This window comes from Lycium ferocissimum, unplaced genomic scaffold (genome assembly GCF_029784015.1).
Source record: "Lycium ferocissimum isolate CSIRO_LF1 unplaced genomic scaffold, AGI_CSIRO_Lferr_CH_V1 ctg5043, whole genome shotgun sequence".
NCBI classification, from domain to species: domain Eukaryota; kingdom Viridiplantae; phylum Streptophyta; class Magnoliopsida; order Solanales; family Solanaceae; genus Lycium; species Lycium ferocissimum.
Genome location: NW_026725847.1, coordinates 45,960 through 72,071, shown reverse-complemented (window position 1 = coordinate 72,071; position 26,112 = coordinate 45,960). Strand labels below are relative to the sequence as shown.

The 26,112-nt window shown below is 32.5% G+C and overlaps 3 protein-coding genes and 1 pseudogene across 3 annotated transcripts; 2 read left to right on the top strand and 2 right to left on the bottom strand.

Moving 5' to 3' along the window:
* Positions 1-2,110: 2,110 nt before the first annotated feature.
* Positions 2,111-7,821, bottom strand: LOC132044619 (putative UPF0481 protein At3g02645; annotated as a pseudogene).
* A 6,966-nt stretch (positions 7,822-14,787) lies between these two features.
* LOC132044628 (putative GEM-like protein 8) lies at positions 14,788-16,483 on the top strand. The gene is given in 5 exon segments (XM_059435128.1): positions 14,788-15,110; positions 15,227-15,238; positions 15,241-15,300; positions 15,716-15,990; positions 16,075-16,483. Coding segments are annotated over 5 exon segments (681 nt in total). The 5' UTR covers positions 14,788-14,968; the 3' UTR covers positions 16,267-16,483.
* Positions 16,484-18,892: 2,409 nt separating this feature from the next.
* On the top strand, positions 18,893-20,732 carry LOC132044627 (putative GEM-like protein 8). The gene is made up of 4 exons (XM_059435126.1): positions 18,893-19,372; positions 19,464-19,538; positions 19,988-20,262; positions 20,343-20,732. The coding sequence occupies exons 1-4, from the start codon at positions 19,219-19,221 to the stop codon at positions 20,529-20,531; spliced, it is 693 nt and encodes a 230-aa protein (XP_059291109.1). The 5' UTR covers positions 18,893-19,218; the 3' UTR covers positions 20,532-20,732.
* A 916-nt stretch (positions 20,733-21,648) lies between these two features.
* On the bottom strand, positions 21,649-24,305 carry LOC132044626 (uncharacterized). Its single transcript, XM_059435125.1, has 2 exons — positions 23,863-24,305; positions 21,649-22,763 (listed from the first exon to the last, which is right to left on the bottom strand). The coding sequence occupies exons 1-2, from the start codon at positions 24,212-24,214 to the stop codon at positions 21,871-21,873; spliced, it is 1,245 nt and encodes a 414-aa protein (XP_059291108.1). The 5' UTR covers positions 24,215-24,305; the 3' UTR covers positions 21,649-21,870.
* Between the last annotated feature and the right edge of the window lie 1,807 nt (positions 24,306-26,112).

Here is a 26,112-nt window from a genome sequence, read left to right as displayed (position 1 = left end):
ATCTAACATTTTTTGTTATTTTCTTAAAAAGTATCTTAATTAGATAATTGTAACTTACTAGGACTAACTAAATATTTGAAGTAAAAGTTATATGTTTTATATGAAGACTTTATCGGAAGAAACCCGTAGAACCCGAGGTTGAAAAAATCGACTTTTGTTGGTTTGGTTTAGTTTATAGATTTAAAAACCTGATGTAATTGGTTTGGTTTGGTATTTGAAAAACCCGATCTATGTACACCCCTAAGGATGTGATGGCTCCCACAGTTGAAGCTCCTGCCCAAGGACTATTAAAATAACGGAAAAGGGCCAAAACTACCCTTGAACTAGTCGAAATAGACCGCATATACCCTCCGTTTGTTTTTTATACTAAAAGAGCCCTCGCCGACACTCCAAGGGACCACAAATGCCCCTCTCGTTAACAGACTGCCACGAATGCTAACTGGGCAGTCTGACATGGGAAAAATTGCCCACGTGCTTGTCCACTTATGCAGTCCACGTGGATAAAAACCCCCCTCCCCTTTAAATCAATGCTTTTTTCTTCTTAAATTAGAACCCTAATTTCAGAAAGCTTTCTATCCACTAAATTCTGTGGGAAATCTCGAACAATGTTGTCGAATTTTTTACAAGTTTTATCTTGAACAACCACAATGCAATGGATTGGAAATCTCAGTAATAATATTTCTCAAAATAGTAAGAAGAAACTGCAAACAATATTATTATAAGTGAGCTTTCAATCTGCAATTTTCAAATTTGTGATTAAGAATTTTTCATAGTTTTTATGAATTTGGGTTTTCGGAGAAGTGGATGAAAATTTGGGGAAGAAGATGATGGTGCTCGTATCATCAACATATCACGTCTATAACATCTGTATTTTTCTAAATCTTTTTCAAATTTACTCAAAATACCTTTTTTAGTTTTTTTTATTTAATTCATTTCATCTTTCTTTTAACATAAGAATTTCTTTTTCTTTCTTTTATGTCCAGCATTGTAGGATCGTACTATGTGAGTAATATAAATATCCTCATTTTCAAGTTTTAGTCATATTATTACAGCCACTTGGAAATTAAGTGGGGAAGAAAACTTTTTTCTGAAATTAGGATTCTAATTTGGAGAAGAAAGCATTGATTTAAACCGGGAGGGGGGGGGTTTGCCACATGGATCAAGATGGACAACCATGGGGGCATTTGTTTACGTCGGACTGCCCAGTCAGCATTCGTGGCAGCCCGTTAATGAGAGGGGCTTTTGTGGTCCCTTGGACTGATGGCGAGGGCTTTTTTTGGTATAAAAAACAAATGGAGGGTATATGTGGTCTATTTCGGAAAGTTCAAAGGCATTTTTGACCATTTTCCATTAGCATAATTGTGCATCAGACTTGCCTTCATTCTATTCCATGGTTTTTCACAATGTTAAACTAATTTTCTGCATTCTTCTTTAAAATAGAAATAAACTAATTTTCTCGCATTCTTTTTAAAATAGAAATCGGAATAAACGGTGACCCTTTTTCCAATTTTGTTGAAGAGGCTAGCTAGCCACTTATTTATCCTCTCCTATTTGATTCTTGATGATTCCTTTTCCACGAAGAAAACTCACATCTTTGTCCGAGTGGATAAGATAATCCATGAAAATAGAAAATCAACGAAATATCTAGGATGTACATGGAATGATAGCTGCTCATATGCCTATGCCTAATTAACCCGCTTTGTAATATGGGTTTGTTAATCTCCATCGAATGATAATGTAAACTTATGAATCGGTTACGTAATCTTGAGTTAGAGAATCTGTTAAAGTATTTACAAATGCTCATGTCAAAATAGATATTTACAAATATTGAAGTTCATTATTTAAATAGAAACAACAACTACAAGGGCCACTTATATTAAACATCAACTTACAAACAGGCCATCACGATTTTGTATCTTTAAGATTTTAACATACTTACAAATCCCTTCATTTGTAAATATTTAATATGAATCTGCCTAGAAATGCTAAATCCATTAATGGAACTTGAATACAATATTAAGCCCATCAAACACACAAATTACATGAATAGATCAGTACTGATAAATCCAGAGTAGAAGGATTAACAAAATTAATCAACCATGTCATAAAATTAAGACGACTCCTTACAAGTGCTTATGAAAGATAAAACTGTCTGTGTAAGTGTGAGTAAGAGGAGTATGATGGCTGCCACAGTTGAAATTCCTGCCCAAGGACTATTAAAGTAATTGTGCCTCAAATTTGCCTTCATTCTGTTCCATGGTTTTTCACAATGTTGAATTGCTTTTCTGCATTGTTCTTCATAATAGAAGCTATTTGAAATTATGACCCCTTTCCCAATTTTGTTGAAGAGGCTAGCCACATTTTTGTCCTCTCCTATCTCGTTCTTGATGATTCCTTTCTGGCGAAGCAAACTCACATCTTTGTTTGACTCGATAAGATCATCCATGAAAGCTGCAAAATCACTGAAATACGCATGACTTACCTCACCCGACTGTTGCTGGTAAGCAATAAGATATTGTTGCTCGTAAGCAATAAGATTACGCAGGAAGGATTCCGTCTCATCAAAGACTTCAAATAAAGGGATTTTCATTGATCCATTTTCAAACTTAATATCGAATATACTTGTACTATCTCCAAACATGTCATCTTTTTCGAAGCTAACTCCGAAAAAAGCTATTTTTTGCATTTGGCATGACCTTATGCCGCGCTCTGTGGTCCTTATTACTTGGCATATCCTTAGTCCCTAAAGGTTTACATGACATGTGTACTACGTGAACTAAATGTTTGATATCTTCTTCATGACCTTTAGTCTCTAGAAAGGATGCAGGGTTTATCTTCCCTGAAACAAGACTTGACATCACTACTATCTCTGTGAATGATTTTTCAACTTCGTCAATCGTCATGTCATGAAGCTCGGTGAGGACAAAGAAAGGAAGTTGGTTTTCTACTAACACCAAGTCTTGACGTACTTGAGCACGTATGCAACACGGCTTGATAATCATGTCTTCTACTCCACGATCCTCTCGAATATACTCAACCACGAAACAGCCATCAAGCAACAACATTTGTGAAAATTTTGCAGTAATATCACTGCCAAGGTCCTCTCTATTAGCATAACATTTAAGTGCATCATCTTTTAGTTTATCCATTTCACTGATGCAACTCTCCACATCCATCCCTCCTTTCCGCTTGAGAAACCGTTGTAGGTAACGCAGCTTGTAATTTTCCGTTAATCCAAGATCAGGATTGTGTTTATGGTAAGGACCAATGGAGATCAATTTTGGCTTATAAGCGTCTGGATTGGATTCACTCAACACCACACTCACTTTGAATATGGGGGTAGATTCGATGGACGAGTACTTGCCTAGCTTCTCAAATCTTTCATCGAAGATTTGATTTACAGATTTATTTGTTTGCAATCCTGATGGATCTTGACCATTTGTTTCCTTTATCTTGATTAAATGATCCATTTTCCTCCCTTCATCTATCTGTAATTAGTGGAAAAGAGTCACGGTCTTTTGCAATATAAAGAGTTTCAAGCTAAATTATAAAAATTTGGGGTGAAAGTAGTTAAAAAAGAAATATAAGTGAAACTTTTTTTTTTTTTGTAGAGAAGAGAGAAATATAGTTTGCTTCCGTAGTATTGATTTAACAAAGAAATTTTAAATGTTTATTAGAAGCACTATGCAATAAGCAAGCAATTACATATTCTTCAGTGGAGTACTCATTATTTTGTTTCCTTTTGATGATTGCTTCGGATCCTGTGTTTTACATACACTACTAGAAAAGCTCAAATTACATGGAGATTTTACCTATGAATTTTTTCCACATGTAATTCCTGTGAATTTTCATGGGAAAATCTAAAAATTCCTAATTTCTAGAATATTTACCTGTAAATAGATTTCCCCGAGTAAATGCAAGAAAATTTTGCGCCATTTAGCGCCAAATTATTACTTGGGGATTTATTTGAAAAAATAACCCCAGGTATCATTTTCATAGGTAATTCCGTAGGTAAATAACTAAAAATCTATAAAAAGTATTTTCTTTGTGAACTCGTAGGAAAATCCCCAGGTATTGGTACTTGCGGGTTTACCCGGGATTATTTCTTGGGAATTTATCTGGGGATTTTATCACCTAGGGAATTACTTGGAGATTATGTTTCTGTAAATTTAGCTAGGGATTATTTCTTGGGGATTTACTTGAGAATTTTATTAACTTGGGAATTACTTGGGGATTTTGTTGTTGCGAATTTAGATGAGGATTATTGCTTGGGGATTTACCTAGGAATTTTTTTTCTTTCGGGATTTACAAACCCGAGTCTTTTGTAATTCTCTTAGATGCTCCATGGTTTAGTGTGAGATTTGGGCGAGATTATTTGGTTAATATTTTGAGACACTAATTATCCGTAATTAATTATTATATTATTTGAGTGCTTATTTAATTTGGTTAATGCTGCAAAATTAAGGTTAAGATATGAAAATGTGGTTCGCCTGGCCAGTGGTGTGTGCTGGGGCTAATCACGTCTAGGGGGTATTTTGGGACGTGACAATTAATATATCAAGAGAAAGAAATTTTTCTTCCTTATTTTACCCTCCACATTAATTACTCATTTTCAAATCATTTTTACGAGGCTATTGAGATTATACACCAATAAATATTGATATTATGATAAAATATATAACTTCATTTATTAATTCTTAAAGAACGTGAAAAGTCAAAAATAGACAAGGAAAAATGCACGGAGGGAATACATATATGTAGGAGAATTAAAATTGAAGTGCATACGTGTATATATGGGAAGAGAATAAATACTTAGTATTACAACATATGTCCAAGTGGGATAAAAAAGTAGTTGGTTAAAGTGTACAATTTATATAACTTTAGGTACAAATTTGCATTGCTATTTTCAAGAACATTTATTACTAAGGGTAAGATGGGAAAGATTTAATTAATTTTATTTTGGTTTTCTAAATGAATAGGTAATTTGGACATATAATTTTAGTAATGTGGCCAAGTAATATGGGACGAAGAGTGTAAGATGGGAAATATTTAATTAATTTTATCTTGGTTTTGTAAATGAACAAGTAATTTGGACATATATTTTTAGTAATGTTGAGTACTTCACTTATTAATTCTTAAAGAATGTGAAAAGTCAAAAGTGAACAAGAAAATATGCACGGAGCAAATAAATATGTATTGGAGAATTAAAATTGAAGTGCATAAGTGTATACATGAGAAGAGAATAAATATTCAGTACTATGACATATGTCCACGTGGGATAAAAAAGTAGTTTAGTAATGTGGCCAAGTAATATGGGACGAGGGGAGCACTTCATTTATTGATTCTTAAAAAGCTTGAAAAGTTAAAAGTCAACAAGTATAAGTTGACGGAAGAAATAGATGTGTCGGAGAATTAAAATTGAAGTGCATACGTGTATACATGAGAAGAGATAAATATTCAGTACTATGACACAGGTCTACTTTTTAGTAATGTGGCCAAGTAATATGAGACGGAGAGAGTAAGTTGGGAAAGGCTTAATTAATTTTATCTTGATTTTCTAAATGAACAAGTAACTTGGACATATATTTTTAGTAATGTTGAGTACTTCATTATTTATTAATTCTTAAAGAATGTGAAAAGTTAAAAGTGAACAAGTGAAAGTGCACGGAGAAAATATATATGTGTTGTAGAATTAAAATTGAAATGCATACGTGTATACATGAGAAGAGAATAAATATTCAGTACTACAACATATGTCCACGTGGGATAAAAAAGTAGTTTGGTAATGTGGCCAAGTGATGTGGGACGGGGGGAGTACTTCATTGCGGAGGAAATAAATATGTGTCGATAATTAAAATTGAAATGCATACATGTATATATGAAAAGAAAATAAATATTCAATACTATGACATATGTCCACGTGGGATAAAAAAGTAATTTAGCAATATGGCCAAGTAATATGAGACGGAAGGAGTACTTCATTTATTAATTCTTAAAGAATTTGAAAAGTCAAAACTCAAAAGTCAACAAGTATCAGTGCATGGAGGAAATAAATGTATTGGAGAATTAAAATTGAAGTGCATACGTGTATACATGAGAAGAGATAAATATTCAGTACTATGACATATGTTCACGTGAGATAAAAAAGTAATTGATTAAACTGTACAATTTATATAACTTGTGGTACAAATTTGCATTGTTGTGTTAGTCATCTCTTCACATTTATATATAATACTCCCTCCGTTTTAATTTATGTGAATCTATATGATTGAGCATGACATTTAAGAAAGAGTGAAGATTTTTTAAACTTGTGGTTCAAAATAAGTCTTAAATATTTGTGTGGTTGTAAATCATTTCATAAAGTGAATTTGTTTCCAAATTAGGAAAGAGTTCATTCATTTTGACACGAACTAAAAAGGAAATATGTTTACATAAATTATAACAGAGGGAGTAGAAAAACTACCGCAAGACGACCACTAGCTCGTATAGGTCTTGTAGGAATCAAAACTTGATACCAAAATAATGGTGTTTGCCATTCGGTGAAGTGATGATTCTAAATGCAGAAACTAGATGTGTAGTCAACCAAACACATTGTAAAACGAACTAAATTAAATATCCAGAAAATATTGTAGTCAATCAAATATACTGAAACTAAATTACGGACTAAAATAATCAATATGATAAATTAAATGTGGATAAATAAAATTAAAATATTTTACGAATATAATAAACTAAATTCTCTTCCATGAATTTTTACCAAGAACTTGCTTGCGGATTATTTGGGATTTTTTTCATGCGGATTTACTTGTGAAAACATTCGCAAGAAAATTCCTTGTTTTTTCATGATCTTTTACCAATTTTTTTTGCAAACTATTAGTATTTTTGGCAAGAGATTCCACAAGCAACTTACTTGCAGAATTGAAATCCCCAGGTAGTTTACCTAGGGAATTTTAAATCAACAGGTAATTATTATCCACGAGCTTTTTTCAGTGGATTTTGTGTGGCAAAAAAATTCACAGGAAATTTATTACCTGCAAATTTTTCTTCAAAATCACCAAGAAATTCCCCATGTAATATGAGTTTTTCTAGTAGTGACATAACTTAAAATCGGATGGTTGAAATGAAAAATGTTATGGTAGTGTTATGTGATAAAAGAATGTCCATCAAAGTTAAAATAGTTAATCATAATACTAATAAAGATCTACGGAAGTGAACCTTAGAATCGTTGAACTTAAGTTCGACACATCCACGAGATTAATATACAAAGATGTAGATGTAAAAATTCTATGGTCCTAAAATAAAAAAGGTAACAAATGACCACATTCTCCAGATGGTGCAAGTAGCACACATAAGATATTATCAAGGACACCTAAGATGGTTTGATTGACTTGTCCTATGCCGACCTACAAATGCACTGGTTTATAGGTGTAAAATCACGATGAGTGAATGTGTTAAAAAAGAGTAAGGTAGACCTGAAATTACATGGACGGAGAAGTAGTCTAAAAAGTCCTACGATCTCTTGAAATGCAGACGTAACAAAAAATAAGATACAAACTATAACAATCTTTATAGGAGATACCGGATAATTGGCCATATATTTTATTCATATGAGTGCGTTATATTTATTAGGTCTTATATGATATATATACTTAACTGCTAAAAATAAATGTGTGCTAATGAAATAAAAAACTAATTATAAAGGAAACTGTTTTTTTTTTTTTTTTTTTAAATAGTTGAGAGAGAGAGAGAGACCTCATCTTTTTTAGTTTGGAGTAGTGGAATTTGGTCATTTATTGGAGTAATCTCAATAGAATGCTCCATCCCTCTTTAACAACTTTCTTGAATTTCCTACAAATGAGCACGTTTCAATTAATTGAAAGTTAAATATATTGAATCATATATCACAAGAATCAAAAGTATACTTTATCATTAATTTAGGGACCAAAAGTATTAATGATCCATAGTTTTATTTATAAAGTCAATTAATTGATAGTGTTTAGCATAGAATGAGACAATGCTGAAAATTACCTCTTTGATTTGGCTGTTTCTTCTTTGGTTGGTCTATTCCACTCTTGCTTCTCCTGGATTTTTAATTTGTATATGTGGAGTATATAGTATTACTTAGTTCTCCTATATAGAAAAGGGAAGACCTACAGATAACTGGAAATAGTATCTGAGACGTGGCCTTATTTTGGCCTTTCAACGCAAAAATATGTTTGGCCAATGATTATGAGAGTTATCCGTTGACTCAAGTCAATGACAGTAATCCGTTGACTCAAGTCAATGATTATTCAACTTAATGGTCAGACTCCCTCCATTTTTTTGCGCGGATTATCTTTAATTTTTGCCCCTCAAATTACTGGGCTTTAGTTTTTGTCGTGTGTTTAAAAAAGTGGCCGAAAATATTTTGAGGTTATGAATTCGAAACCTTCATCCAAAAAATCGATAAGAAAAATATTTTGCCTTTTACCTTAAGGCATAACTAAATTCTGCCTTATAAGGCAGAACTAAAAGTTATGCCTTAGGCAAATTCTGTCTTATAAAGCAAAATATAGTTATGCCTTAGGGCAAAAATTTGTTCGCAAGGCGAATTTTTTTTTTTCCCAATATAAAAAAGTTGTTCGAATAGGCTTAATTTGCCATGAAATTCTACCATGCGATTTTTTTTTTTATATATTCTGCTGGTTCAAACCAAAATCTTAGAGGAATTTTCGGATTGGCAAAATCCAAGACCAACAATTTGAGGGGTGTACAAAGTAAATCACCCCGAATAAGGGCATTTTGTGCAAATGACCCTACTCACCAATTTTATGTGATGTAATTTGAAATGACGAAAAAAAAAAATGACAACTTTTGAATCTTAGGGTCTAAACAAGCCGAATATATTTGTGTGGCTATAAATCATCTCACTAAGCGTAAATGGTACTCCTTCCATTCCAAAATAATTGAGGATTTAGCCTCTAAAAGCTGGTTCAAAATAATTGAGGTTTTTAGTTTACCAAGAAGATATTTCATTCTTGTTACAAATTTAACTTTAACACATTCTTAATTCAATGAACAAATTTAGTGCTTGTTATTCTAGACTTAAAGCCTCACTTAATTAATGATATTTTAGTCAATACACCTCTTAATTTTTAAAATTAAGTGAATTCCTTAATTCATGTGGCCAAGTTCTAAAACCTCAATTATTTTGGACCAGAGAGAGTAAAGTTTAAAGTTAAATTATTATAAATAAGGAGATGTGTCATTCTGGACTGACTGAAAAAAAGGTCATATAAATTAAAATAGAGGGAGTAATAATGGAAAATGACATAAGATACCTACTTAAGACTCTTTAATACAAAAAATAATGATAGTTTTCCTTATTTACAGAACATAACAACAAATTTACAAAATATAACGGATTTTCATTTTCCATACTGTATTTTTTTTTTTTTTTTTTTTTAATTATAATTTTTTTCACTCAAGGTCTAAAAAATTCATTCAAACTTTTGTGTATGAAAACTCTATGAAAAATGTATGAAATGTGTATATGTGAGCAAAATGTTTCATACAGTTTTTATACACAAAATTTTGAGCAAAATTTTTAAGCCTTGAGCAAGATATACACATTTCTTACAAAAATTTTTTTTTTTAAGCCTATATATATATTATATAATATTATAATATATATATATATATAGTTATTAATTTTCCGAAAACATATTGAACTTTACGCATTTGATTGAGCGAAATTCTAAGCCTCGAATGAAATATATATATTATATATATTTTCATACATAATATATATATATTAATATATATATATATATATATATATATATTTATATATATATATATATATATTTTGATTTTTTTATCACATTTACATACTAACAAATTTTGAGCTATTTTTTTTAGCCATGAGCGGGAATAGTTTTTTAATGTTTTTCTTTAAAAATATTTTTAAAAAAATGGAGCGAAAATTATATATTTTGTAAGTAATATGTTGTTATATTTTGTAAAATGAAAAGTTCCGTTATATTTTGTAAATACTTTTCTTATTATGTATATATAGGTTAATCTCCCATAAAAATATGCGTGCGCGCACAACCAAGTATGACAATTTTCCAAAATGATAAGATGGAACAAAATTAGTGGTGTGGGACTTTTTAGCAATTTTCTTGCATTTTTCTATTTTTAGATTTCTAGTACTATCTAATGTTTTTTTAAGCCTTGGTTAGCTTATTATCTTGCTATTGTTTGGCTTTAATAATTTTTTTTTAACTTTTATTATCTTTTGTTCCAATATTTTAAAATTTCTAAAAAATGTTATAAGATTGTTTAGATATCATATTCCCACATCTTATAGGACTAAAGAAATATTTGAATATTTTATTGTTTTTGTAAAGAAGACCACTTTAAAATTGTGAAAAGTAGTGCAGATCATGTGTGGAAAAATTGTTTGGTTTGATTTGGTCTCTCCCAAAGAAAACAAGTTTCTTGTAATGTCCTTAGTAAATGGTAACGACAAGATAAAGTTGTAACAACTTGGCTACAAACTAAATCCAATCAAATTATCAGATTGGCCGATCCATTATTAACTTCACAAGCTTCTTCTCATACGTATACATGTTCATGTGTACATATCTAGTAGTGGACCCAAGATATATAACCTCCTATATATATATATATATATATATATATATATATATATATATTAGCATGACAAGGCTAAAATTCGGACTAAATATTTAAATTTCCTTATGAAAGAAGTATATATATATATATATATATATATATATATATATATATATATATATATATATATATATATATATATATATATATATATATATATTTTATTTTTCTCTCAAAAAGATTTCTAACTATTGTTTTCCAAAGGCAAATGTTGGTCAAAGTACCAAAAAAGTAAGTTTACTCAAACAATTTAAAGCATTTGTCATTCGTGCATGGTATGTTCGAGGAAATGAGATCTCTAAATATTTGAATAGAAAAAATTTTTCGAGGTCTCTTAGTTTTTCTCTTATGTTTTTTGTAAAAAAGCCGTAAAACTAAATAAAGTTTGTCAGGATTGTAAAAACCCATTTCTCCTGGTATGTTCCACATAAAGTCAGAAAAAATGGCCTACAGACCTGCCTTTACACCTCAAGATGAGATTGAAAAAAAAGGCAAGATAAGGTAAATACCTTAAAAGAGAAGTTAATATAATCCAAATTTGTTGACCCTACATAACACATTGAAATATTTGAATGGCACCGAGTCATACAAGACTAATAAAACTAATTTGGGATAATTTTATTATGCACTAAAAGCTTGTAAAAAGAATCTGAAGTAATTAGTATGTACTGAATAAATCATGCCAAATTTAAGGGGTAACGAGTTAATTCTACCAATTATAAACCCGAAACAATAAAAAATAGAGAAAGCGTGTGATAATAACAATTGAAGCTTTAGAAGAAACAGAATAGGCTAAAGTCCTAGATAGTCCCTTAAACTTGGCACGTATTGTAAGTTAGACAATAAACTTAGTTAGCGACCAGATAAACACTTCAACTTAGTAGAGGTGTGTCTTTTCAAACTTTCAGAACTTGTCAAGTAAAAGAAAAAAACAAAAATTACGTGCGACTGTCGAGAAACATTGCCCATGAATGGAATTCATGAGTCGATTTGCATAGAAAAGGTTAAAAAGGTCGTTTTGGCTGAATTAAATTACTTTACTAGTTATGACAAAATGACTTCAAAATGCAAAGCTTTTTCTTACTTTTACTCTTAACTTGTAAAAGTAGGTTACATCACAAAGCAAATCTGCCGACTCAAAAGTTGAAAACACCACATGTGCACACAAATCTTCATAAGAAAATAAGTTACCATGAGATTAGTTTACTGTATTGACCAAACAGCCAAAAGAAGACATTTCCAAACCTCTATAGCAAACTGAGAAAGATGCAATTTTTTTAGGTCGACGAAGGCATCCAGGTGAGCTTGTGTATACTTTTACTGCTCCCCTAAGTATATCTGCTACGGCGATAGGCAGTAGCAAAGCCAGAATTCGTCAAGAGTGTTCAAGATTAAATATATATGTATAAAAAGTAATTTTGACCTATAGATATAGTAATCACTTCCTATATACACAGTATCATTTTTTACTAAGCGTGTTTAACTGACCACCGTACGGTCTATGTGGCTCCGCCACTGTTGTTATATCTGGCCAACACAAGTATTGAGTAGTTTTGTCCACCATACCTTTATTTTACTGAAAAAAATTGTACATCCCGTATTTTCGTGCGTTAAACAGTTGCATCCATAGGTTAGTCACATAAGCTCAAAGGACTATTATATTTGAAGTTATAAGCGTTTATGTTATGTTCAACAAGTGATAAGTAAAGTATCGCGAAGGTTGGAGGTTAAACGAATCAAAAAAAAAGAAGTTTTGCTAAGTTTGGGATCTTGTAAGTTATACAATAGTATGAAGTTTTGACATATCCAAGTATGCAAATAAAGAGATCGGTGTATAAAAGTTTTAGGTCTCGAAATAATTTCCGCGGATGAACGATGGCTCAAAAAACTTCGGACCAACTATATAAAAGGTTTAATCATTTTCAAAGAAACCAGCAAAAAAAATATTTCCCAACAATTCTAGAAAGTTCTCCAACCTTCCCTCCATTAAATTTCAATGCGAGTTAAGTAAAAATCTCCGGATTCGGTTCCGCCGCATAGTTATGATTATAATATTGTGTTGCGGTGAATTTGTGGTCCGGGAATAAGTCAAGTATTGGAGATATCGCGGTATTAGCGGAAGTAAGGTATGAATCTTTCTTTTTGGTATCATTTAAGGCTTATTTACGGAGATAAATTTATGAAATAATTATGTAGCGAATTCGTTTGTGGAGGAGTTGGAGAAAATATCATATGGTGTATTTGATGGAATATTTTGGTAGTAATGAGGTTGTTGTTGTTTCGTTGTTGTTATTGGTTGTTGACTTGGTATTGAGAATTCGGGCTAGATATAAATAAAAGGAGAAGATTTTCGGTAGAGTATAGAGTAGTTTGACTTGAAAGTTTAGTATAAGTATACTATGATGAGTCCAATGATAGTGTGAATCCTCTTAAATGTAGACTCACATTGACGAATAAGTGTGCATGGCACCGAGGTTGAACAAAGTATGTTAATAAAACTAATTTCTAAAGGATATTTTTCTTATGAATCCAATAGGTGTTTTTCAAATGTCCCATGATCCCTTTATGTGAATCCATAAATGTTTCCCAAGAATATTCTTATTCTCAAAAGCTAGAAATTCATGATTCATAGAGTTCATGATTCAAAGGCATGACTTATTTCTTGATAATCCATAAATATTTTCCAAAATGTCTCTATTTTCCGAATCAAAATGATTCTATAAGCTTTTATGACAACAACAACGGACATGTTTTTACAATATGAATGAGGATGTTAAAGACGAGAATGTTTCTATGATGATTATGATGATGATGATTTTAATTCAAGAAATTCCAAAGCTTATGATTTTAATGCTATTATGAGATTATTGAGCTTATTTCATGGTTGTCTCGATTTTATTCATTGTTGTTGGTCTCACCTTATAATAATTATTCCTTCAAGGTGGGATAAACGATAATGATTGATCCATAATATAATCGGAGGCTACCGACCTTGCCCATATAGTTGTGGCTTTGATTGGGCTCTCATGCATGCTTTATATATATGTGTGTATTTTCTCACAGGAACCGCGCTATATTCGGCCGGGTACGGCACCTATTGTGCAACCAGTTATGATCGATTGGTATTACACCGAATGTCTGAAAGGGCCCTACTTTACACACTTGTCCCAAAGTACCGGTTACATCTACAAACAAATCTGCCGACTACGTTACACATGTGCACACAAGTCCCGAAAAGGCCGGGTAAGTTATGATGTTGATATTATATATATGTATGTAAGAAAAAGTTTTTTTAAAGAGAGCATGACATCCGCCTTATGAGGCATCCGCATGTACGATCTCTCTTATTCCATGTTACCTTCCATATCTATATTATGTTGTTATTCATATTACATACTCGGTACATTATTCGTATCGATGTCCCCTTTACTGGACCCCTAACGCGTGTATACAAATGAGTAGAGGATATTAGTAGAAGATGTTCCAGCTGGATTGACGAGCTTTCCTTTCGGAGTGTTGCCCGGTCGAGTATCTATGTTATGGTATCCGGATTTATGTTAGAGACTTTGCAATAGAGTACGTATATAACATGTCGATATCTTTAAGCCGATGTATCATTATGCATTATGTTACAAATTTCATATGATTACGGATCTTACTTGATTTGAGAAAGACGAAAAGCATGTTTTTTTGAAAAGCTTTCATTATGCACTCATTTCATGATTTAAGAGTCCAGTGAGATTATGAGTAGAACGAGAACCAGCGGGTTCGCTCGGCCCTAAGTAAGGGTCGGATGCCCGTCATGCCCTATCAAAAGTTGGGGTGTGACAAAAATCTCCTAACTTTCTTTTGTTTTTACTGAAATTTGATCTCCGACATAAATTAATTAATGGACTGAAAGAAAAGGGAAAAACAAAGAATAGAAAAGAGAAGTTGAACATGCACTGCACTTTGAATTTGGACAATTTTCAAATTTCAATCAACATAAAGATCATGGAAGATATTGAAACTTTTGAAATCTCAATCGACACTCCCATCTTCCTGACAACCTTTTCTTCTTGGTAAAAAATAAAATTCTAAATAAAAAGCACAACATCTTCTTTTTTACTTTTGTCTGATGACCCAAAGCTGACTCATGCAACAGTTAGTAGTTAAAAGATTCATCAACTTCTCCCAAACTCCTATATATAGCACTACAAGGAATGTTCTTAAACCATCAACCAAAACTTAATTATTTCTCAGTTACCTTCACAATATAGCAAAATCCTCTTCAAAATCAGAAGTCACAATGAAGAACTTACTCACAGGTGTTCCCATGAGTGCAGCAGTGTGCTCAATTGAAAGGCAGCCAAAAAGACTACTGGCCTTATCTTCTTGTGAAGACCATATTCCATCTGCAACATCAAAGATCTTGTCTAAATTAAAACAAAGTGAGTATTTTTCCAATCTCTTGATGAAGAATCAACTTGATCTTGTAGTAGTTATAAAGAGTATTACTGACCCTTGAAGAAGAGATCATTAAGATTGAATTTTCTTGAATATGCAGGAAAATCTGTGATTGTAAGATGAACAAACTTGGAGAAAGGATGGATTGTCTTGCGCAAGGCATCCGTGAGCATGGTAAGCACTAATATTCATGATAAAGACTTAAAAAATTTATCGAAAATTTACCAAGACAAGTTTTTGTTTAAGTTGAAAAAGAAAGTATTTCGAAGTTGAAATTGTGTCCGGACATGAGTTTACTTGGAAGAAAAGTGAAGTACTATGAATGAAAACCATCAACTCACCAGAAAAACTCCATAAACAAGTTTTTAATATATTTCACTAGTATTTGCAAATATGGCGCCAAAAATCAACTTGAAAATAATGACATCAGTATTTGCAAGTGAAATCATGGCCACACACAAGTGTAAATCTAATGAACATCAGATTAGTGAGTCAGGATGTACAAAAATTTGTGCAACAAGCATTATTTACATGTATGACAGAAAGTACAGACCGTAAAGTCCTTAATGTTTCGACTTTAATTGTGCAGTGAGCCTGAGCCCGAAGCTAACAGAAACCGTGAAGGGAAAATTGAGCCTTGGAGCAAAAATTCTTCAAGTAGGAGGGTTGGAGAGAATATTCAAGCAGAAGTTTAGTGTTAGAGATGATGAAAAGCTATTGAAGGTTTCTCAATGCTATTTATCAACTACAGCTGGTCCAATGGCAGGCCTTCTCTTCATCTCTACTGATAAGATTGCTTTCTGCAGTGAAAGATCAATAAAGCTCTTATCTCCAACCGGAAAGTTACTTAGAATTCGTTATAAGGTACCCCTCTGCTCTATTTTTCTTTCATCTCAAATTATCTAGCCACATAAAGCATAATCTAATAGGCCTGTTTTACAATTGCAGGTATCAATCCCAATAAGTAAGATAAACAAAGCAAAAGAGAGTGAAAATAGGGAAAAGCCGTCACAGAAGTATATACAAGTAATTACAGAGGATGATTTTGAGTTCTGGTTTATGGGATTCCTTAATCATCAAAAGACACTGGGATATCTGCAGCAGGCAATTTCAAGTACTTCAAGCAAGCTAAGAAGATAACCTTTTTTTCTTCTTCTTTTTCATTTTGTTTCCTAATACGCCCATTCATCAATGTCAAATGTTGATGCAAAAATGAATTTACAGATCTGTTCAAACTTGTAACTAGCTCCATTGCTCAAAGGAGGTTTTAGGATTTTTAGGCTTTGAGCCTTAGTTGTTAATACTAATGTATAGACTTATTGTAAAACTAATGCAAACAGAAGGCTATTTCATCTTTTGGGACTTGGCATAGTCATCACTTTATAAGAGACCATTCGAGTTGCAGATCGTAATGCTCCTAGAGAGGCATATTAGAATATTATGGAGCGAAAGTTCCCAACAAAGGGAGCTCCCTTAATTATTTTGTTTCACCGGAAGAGATTTTCAGATAGAATTTGCATAATTATACCGTGAGGATTGAGCAGTCAAAAGGGATTACCCTCCTTTGTGTTGGACGATAAGATTTATGTAGTCCATAAAAGAATAAAAAGAGGAAAGTATTCTGAAGCCAAATGCTCTTGAAATGATAGTTGAATTGGGTTAATCATGAGATCTATTTGACAATCCAGTAACTAATCTTTTGTTACCATGCAAAAATCCCTTCAACTAAACACAAGTAATGAGAGCCCAATTTGAGTTAGTAGACACTCTAAACATAACAAGTTCAATGGGTAATCGCCTTTGTTTGTCAAAGTCCATCTTGATCCCCCCCTTATCAGAGCATGAACACCCACTATAAAGAGTCCAATAGTATTATGTGAGGAACTAAGGAATTGTTGAATGTGTCTGAACATAACATATATAACGATAGCTGCATTTAAGAAGAGACAATAAATTCTTAATGAGGATGTAACTAATTAGAGAGATAACATGGACAAAGTAGACTAATTCCACCTTAATAAATATTAAAGTGGTGCTGATTCAAAATAAGATCTAGAGGCTTGATCTTTAATTCCAACTTTCCATGAAATAATTGAGTGAATTGTAAAAGTGCTTTTGGAGCAAAATATTGGATTACCACCAATTTCCTAATATCAAACTGTTGTAAAGTATTTACAAACATTTTTAAATGAAAAGTTCAAGTCTATTCAAGATACTTAGTGGTATGTATGATATTATGAGATATATTATAAATTATTGGGGGATTGTTGAGTTAGTTTGTAATATTTGCATGGTTAAAGTGGTGATCACAGCAGACACGATTTTTGTTCATAAAAGAGAATGACTTCCTTTGTCAAATGCATCTCACTGAGTTCTATAAAAATAAACCCACAGTCCATTTTGATCTCCATATCGAGCAAGCGAACAGATAAGTTAACATTTAAGTTACAGCCATATTAACTTTACACCATCCAACTAACTCAATCAACATCTCAAATGCGGAGTTTACAAGTACAATTCATTTTTGCTAAAGAATATACTAGCAATATCTCTATAAGCAGTGAATTTGACACGGCAAACTCTTTCTTCTTCAATGTTGCTTCTTATTTTTCTAAGAGAAAATACAATTATTTTTTATGCTTAAAAAATACTGGACATATCTCTCTAGATTTTTCGAAGGCAAAAGTAGGTCAAAGTAAAAAAGAAAATAAGTTAGTTTATTCAAAAAATTAATATCATTTGTCATGAGTGCATGGCGTGTTCCACATAAAGTCAGCATAAATGGCCAACAAATCCTGCCTTTACACCTCAAGAAAAGATGAAAAAAAGGCAAGATAAGGTAACTGCCTTAAAAGAAGGAAAATGAAAATTCCTAAAAGTTAAATACTTCAACTAAGAAGTTAATTATAAACCAGAATTGTTGGCCCTATGAAACAGATTGAAATATTTGAATGGCTACTTTTTTTCCTTTGCATGATTTATTAAAGCAACAGATCGAAGTTCATGGATGCCTCGTTCATGTTTCAAAGGGGACAATCCAGTGGTGGTTGTGGACCACCACTTAACTTTAATGTCATAAATTTTTATCATTCTCTTGTCAACCTTAAATCATACAAGCCTAATAAAACTAACTTGAGATAATTTTACTATGCACTAAAAGCTTGTGAAAAGAATTAGGGGTAATTAGGACCACAAAAAGTTTAGGAGTGCACTAAATAAATCATGCCAAGTGTAGGGCATAATGAGGAATTTTGCTAATTATCAACTAGAAACCATAAAAATAGAGAAGCATGTGATAATATCAATTGAAGTTTAAGAAGAAACTAAATAAGATTATGGTAAAAGAAAAGAAGAAAAATCGCATGCACCTGTAGAGAAACATGGCCCATGAATGGAATTCACGAATAGATTTGCATAGAAAAGGGAAAAAAATCGTTTAAGGTGAATTAAACTACCTTACTAGTTTTGACAAGATGACTTCAAAATGCAATGCAAAGCTTTCTCCTACTTTTGCTCAACTTGTAAAAGTATGTTACATCACAAAGCAAATCTGCCAACTCAAAAGTTGAAAACACCACATGTGCACACAAATCTTGATAACAAAATAAGTCAGCATGAGATTAGTTTACTGTAATTGACCAGACGGCTAAAAGAATACATTTTCAAAACCTTTGGAGGAAGAGAAAAAGACATATATTAATGGATTGATGCAAGCAAAGGGATTTAAAAATAATAAAGGGAGAGGTTGAACATGCACTACACTTTGATTTTTGAATATTCCAAATTTCAATCAACAAAAAGATTATTGAAGACTCCCACATCTTCCTGACAACCTTTTCTTCTTGGTACAAAAGAAAATTCTAAAAAAGCACATGCATGATCTTTTGCGGTTATTTCTGATGACCCATAGCTGACTCATGCAAAAATCAGTTAAAAGATTCATCAACTCCTCCACAAACCCCTATATATAATACTACAAGGAATGTTCTTAAACCATCAACCAGACTTAAATATTTCTCACTGACCTTCACAATACAGGCAATATTCCCCTTCACAATACAGGCAATATTCCATCTCAAAATCAGAATCACAATGAAGAACTTACTCGGTGGAAATTTGGCCGGTATCCCCATGAGTTCAGCAGTATGCTCACTTGAAAGGCAGCCAAAAGGACTACTGGCCCTATCTGCTTGTGAAGACCATATTGTTCCATATGCAACTTCAAAGAAATCTCAAATAAAGCAAAGTGAGTATTTCCCCTGTCTCTTGATGAAGATTCAACTTGATGACCCTTGAATGAAGAGATCATAAAAATAAAAATATTCTTGAATATGCAGGAAAATATGTCATTGGTAAGATGAACAAATTGGGAGAAAGGATGGACTGTCTTGCACAAGGCATCCGTGAGCATGGTAAGCACTTATATTCTCCATAAAGACCTCAAAAGATTTATTGATAACATCACTAAGAAAATAGTTAGTTTAAGTTAAAAAAAGAAGTATCTGAAGTTTAAGTTGAAAAAGAGTATTTGAAAGAAGAAATTGTGTATGGACATGAGTTCGGCTTGAACCAAAAGTTAAATAGTTTTCTGAGCGAAAACCATTATCTCACTCGAAAATGCTACTCAGACAAGTTTATTCAATATTACACCTGTATTTTTAAATGCTAAAAAGTTCACTATCTGCAAATACTGATGGCCAAACTTCACCTTCAGTTATTGCAAGTGAAATCATGGTAAAACACTAGAGTAAATCTAAAGAAGACAGATAAGAGTCATGAAGTACAAAATTCATGCAAGAAGCCACAATTTACAAGTATATATGATAGAGAGTATTGATTTAAATGTCCTTTAATTGTGCAGTGAGCCTAAGCCCGAAACTAACAGAAACTTTGAAGGGAAAATTGAGCCTTGGAGCAAAAATTCTTCAAGTAGGAGGTTTGAAGAAGATATTCAACCAGAAGTTTAGTGTTAGAGATGATGAAAAGCTATTGAAGGTTTCTCAATGCTATTTATCAACAACAGCTGGTCCAATAGCAGGCCTTCTCTTCGTCTCTACTGTTAGGGTTGCTTTCTGCAGTGAGAGATCAATAAAGCTCTTATCTCCAACTGGAGAGTTACTTAGAATTCGTTATAAGGTAACCCTCTGCTCAGTTTTTCTTTTATCTGTATTTTCTAACCATGTGAAGTATAATCTAAGTATGTTCATAATTTGCAGGTATCGATCCCAATAAGTAAGATGAAGAAAGCAAAAGAGAGTGAAAATATGGAAAAGCCATCACAGAAGTATATACAGTTAGTTACAGAGGATGAATTTGAGTTCTGGTTTATGGGATTCCTCAATCATCAAAAGACTCTGAGATGTCTGCAGCAGGCAATCTCAAGTTCAAGCAAGATAAGAAGATAACGTTTTTTTCCTCTCGTTCTTCAATGTAAAATGTTCATGGAAAAATGAAGTTAGAGATCTGTTAAAACTTGTAACTAGATCCATTGCTCAAAGGAGGCTTTAGGTTCAAGCTTTGTGCCTTATGAGCTGATGTGAATGGATAGACTTATTGTAAAACTTATGCAAACAGATGTGTTTTCTTTAAAGATTTATTTAGCTTTCTACTTGTCTTAAGAGTAAACTTTATGACCCAAGTTTTACACACACACACACACACACACACACATATATATATATATATATATGAAAACAACAACCAAATGCTATAGGATTGGCATTTTAGATTGTTTATATGCTAATTTACTACTGTATTCACAAGGTTTGCTGCCTTCAAGTCTCTTTTAGTATGATATATAGTCTTCATATTTTTGTTTTTTGGATAAAATAAAATAAGATATAGAAGGTCTTCAGTTGAAAATATAAGGTCATTTTGAGGGACATTTTGCTGTGTTTTCCATCTTGTAATTCATTATGCTGAAAATATAAGGTCATTTTGAGGGACATTTTGCTGTGTTTTCCATGTTGTAATTCATTATGCTGAGGTCGGAAACCACAACAACAACATACCCAGTGTAATTCCACAAGTGGGGCCTGGGAGGTCAGGAACCACACTATATCAATTTAAGACTCTAACAGATCATCATCATTTTTCTGGTCTGTGAGATTTAACCCAAAAAAAAAAAAAAAAAAAAAATGTTACAACAAATTTCTTTAAGGTAGTCTCCTCACATTGGAATGCTACCCCATTCATGAATCAGAAGCTGGTACTATCGTCCAGAAAATGATGCACTAGCAATTGAAAATACAAAATTTTGCAAGAGTTTAACTTCTATGCATACAGGTTACAAAAATTGTAACCACAGATAACTATTAAGAAAGTGGATTTAGTAACCTGAAAAATAAGGCAAGTTATTTTCTACAACAGGTTAATATACAGTGTCAAGTATATCAGACTGATTGTGGCATCCAGCTAATACAAGTCCTACTCCAATGATTGAAACTATTCCACCAGAATAATTGGACAGGTCGTACGAGAAATATAATCAATCAAACCATCAGTATTGGTAAAGCTAGGAAGTAGGAACAATGGACTTCATTTCATTCACAATGTGAAAACACCTACAGCAAACAATGGGGCCTACTAGTAATTTACAAGGATGATACACAGGAGTTTGGTATCAAATAACTGAAAGGCAAAGAAATAATCTACAATGAAAAACTTGATGCTTAACAAAAGGCAAATAATGGGAACAAAGAACTGACATCAGGCCTTCAAAGACATTGCTTAATCAAGTACTGCTCAAAGTAACACATCTGGCTCTGCTAAGCTTCCAGTGAAGTTTATTTTGCAGGATTCAGGAAACTGAATTCCAGCCTCCTCGCACCCTGCTTTAGTGATAAGGGGACAAGACCGTACGTCTAGATATTCAAGATACTCACATGACTTCAGAAGCTTCTTAATTCCTTCAACAGTGATCTTTGGACAGTTACTGACCTTCAAAATCTTCATCCCCAACATAAAGTTTTCACTTCCTAATTGTTGAAATGCAGCATCAGTTACCTCCTCACAGCAGCCAATGTCAAGAACCTCAAGCTTTCTGCATTTGGAAATGATGCAGTCCAATGAAGAGTCGGTAATATTCAAGCACCAATCCATCCTCAGTTTCATTAGGCTATTACTACAAGCAGCAGCCAGTGACTTCATGGACTCATCTGATATGTTACGACAACCACCAATAACGAGTGTCTCAAGATTTTTGCAGTAGTTGGCCAAGGATAAGATGGAGTCATCGCCAACTTTGTAGCAATCCAACAACTTCAATGTCTTAAGTGTCAATGAACAAACTCCGGACACGCTAGATATCCCAATATCACCAATATTGCTGCATTTGTTAATGTCCAAATGTTTTATCCTTGGGCAACCTTCAACCAGAACAGAGACACCTGAGTCGGTAATGTTGGTGCATCCTTGCAAACCTAGCTCTTCTACATTATGGCAGTTCTTGGAGAGAGCTTTCATTAATGAATCTGAGACAAATCTACAACCAGCAAGATGCAAGGTTCTCAAGTCACGACAACCCTCAGCAACAGCTGAGAGCCCCTTGTCTGTGATCTTTCTGCAGTAGGATACGTCTAAGGACTGTAAAGAAGAGAGACTCGATCCAATTGCTGCCAATCCATTGTCTGTTATGCCTGTAAATTTGGTTCACAAGTTAAGTCAACTAGAACACTTGAAGCACAATTTACCCTTTGCCTTTTAATTATGATGCTGAAAAAGATCCGAGATAATCGAACTATTCTCCGCACTCCCTAGCACAAATTTTCAATAAGATTTTATTTCATTGTTCACAGAAGAAATATTGTTGGTGTCAAGGAAGCACCCAAGCATTAGACTAGCAACAAAGTTACACTCTCTTTTGAAAATTGGATTACATATGATATAACATTACTATCATCCCTTTCGCTACTACTTCAAAACCACATAGCAAAAAAGACATAACCTTTACACAAAAACACAAAATTCTACAAATTTGCAATTAATTTTTCTCAAAAACCCAACCATAAATTACCCCAAAATCCACTTCGTAAACCTCATTACTCCTTTTTTATCATAAAAATCCATAAATTACAATATAGGAAAGTTCACCATATTGCATGAAAACCTTTAACATTTCAAACAAAAGATTTTAATCAAAACTTTCAAATTCAAAGGACATTTTAGTACATTATACACATCTTTAATTCAGAAGCACGAGATTGAAAAGTCCCCCTATATTTCTTGAACTTCATGTCCAATCAAATTAACCCACTTAAATTGAAAAATGAAACGTTAAAATGCATTCAAAATTCAACAAATTTAAAAAAAAAAAAAAAACCTTAAATTTAAAACCACAACATTGAAAATATCCTTAAATTTCATAAATTTCGTGTCCAGTCAAACTAAGACACTGAAATTGGAACGGAGGGAGTTTAAACTTCGTGTCTATCATATATATACCTATACTATCAAAAATAGTTTAAATTTACCCCTCATTACATTTTCGGTCCAAATATATCCCTCTCGTCATATTTTCGGTCTAAATAATATACCGTCCAGTTATATTTTGGCGCAAATTTACCCTTAATTTTGATGGAAAGGATACGTGTCACCCATTATGTTTTTAATTTAAAATCACAAGATTAAAAACTGTGTCCAGTCAAACTAAGACACTTAAATTGAGACGGTGGGAGTAAAATAAAACATACTAATAATTAAGGGACCAAAAACGACATTCAAGAAAAATAAACGGACCTTTACAGTGCTGAAGATTGAGGACACGTAAGCAATCAAAAGAAGTAGCAATAACTTTAAGATCAGAATCAGTTACACCAGGATAGAAGGATCTAGAAACTGACTGAGATAAATCAAGTTCATTTAATCTAGTAAATCGGGCCGCGATTTTGCGGAGCATATGAGGCCCGGCCCTAACACAAAGTTTTTTCCTTTCAGTACTTTGAATATAAAGCCATCGTTTACATACAAGCCCGAATACTTCCTTGTCTTTGTCGTTTGAAAGACGAGATAGTACGGCCCGAAGTTCGTCGTCTCCGAGGTTGTCGTTTATATAGTGGGATGGAACGGTGACGTTTTGTGGACTGGCCATATGGGAAGTTTTTTATGGTTCTGATTTAATGGAAGAGAAAAGAAGAAAAGAGGTTTGTGTTTTTTGGTTTTGTTTGTGTGTTGTGTTTTGTTTTTATTTATAGGGGTTTGGGGCTATGCACATGGAGTCTATTTTATTATTGACGTAAAGTTAAGTTTAGTGAGGGGTTATTTGGTGGTCGGGTAAGGAGAATAATTTTAAGATAGGATATGGAATTATTTTATATCGCGCTTGGTAATGGATATTCCCTCTTTTTCAATTTATATGTGAGAGTTTTTGTTTTTTAAGACTTTGGACAAAAAAATTTAATTTATTCATATGTTCTTTAAATATTTTAAATTATTAATTGTTGATTTATAATACTTTTTTTAAATATATTTTTCAGAAGGCTTAAAGATTGTATGTCTGAATACACAGTTAAAATGAAGAAGTTTGAATGTCGAAATTCGAACTATATCATATAAATTGAGATAGAGAGTATTATTTAGTCCGATATTATTTTATCCCATTATACGTACCAAAACGGTGGAATAATTATCCCATAAAAGTTAAAATAAAATAATCTCATGGAATATTCTTACTTATCATATCCGATATAATTTACGCCAGCTCATATTAATATATTTCGATTAAGTATAAGTAATTTAATAAGATAAAACTTTATATTAATTAATCACAGGTGAAAATCATTTTAAGCTCATTGTCGTCGAGGGTGTCATTTATATAGTGGCTTGAAAACGGTGCCGTTTTGTAGATGAGAGTCGTCGTTGCAGGCCATTTGGGAAGTTTATGGCTCTGATCTAAAGAGGAAAGGAGGGTTCTTTTTTTTTGTTTTTGTGTTTGTTTTGATTTAGTTATTTATAGGAAGGACTTTGGGACTATGCACATGTCTCCCTAACAGTTACCCACTTTGTGTTTATATCAAATTATAACAATTTATTTTAATTAAATGATTATAAATTAAATAAAATAAATTATATACTTCATTTGTTTCAAATTATTTGGCTCGATTCAGAGTACAATGATCAAACTAACTAATGTTCGGTGTGGATTCAGACATAAATATTCAATACATATGAAATAAATTTTAAATATTTAAAACTTACATAAAAAAAGTGCTATAAGTCATGATAGTTAATAATTCATTCAAAAATTAAAATATCATTTGATTATCCAAATAATAACTTCGAGATAAATTATGTATTTGTTGAAATAGAGGGAGTATAAATTATGTATTTGGATAAATTAAATTGAAATAGAGGGAGTATAAATTATGTATTTGTTGTTTGATGTAAAAATCCAATGTTAATAAACTTTACACTTTATGTGCAACGGAAGAAATTATGAGTTGGATAAAGGGTCTAGTTTGTATTATATTAGCAGTTGGAATGTGGTGGTTGCCAACTTATGAAGCACAACAACCAGCCATGACATAAGCACTAGAACTAACACTTGTGTTTGGTTAAATGATTGGATCCAACTAACATATTGTATATGTATATTCGGACTACACGCTCTTTGTTACATCTACTACTACTATCTTATTACCCATAAACATTAATTGTCCTTTGGTCCCTAATAAGATAAGCGAAGATTAATAACTCTCAATTACACTATTGGCACTTGGCACAAGGGTCCCAAAGCCTAAAAACTTGTTTGTACTCGCTGTTTAGGTCAATTCGATAAGTACATAACGTATGTCATTTACATACCTTTTTATCACTTAAATATGATTAATTCTAAATTCTAACCTCAACTTATCACTTAACTATGGAAAATTAATACTATAATTTAATGTAAACATCATACTGCAACTGTATATTTTCGCCAAAAGGATAGGTGGACACTGGTAGATGGATTCCCAGAACATGGTAAATATATAATTCAAATAAAAAAAA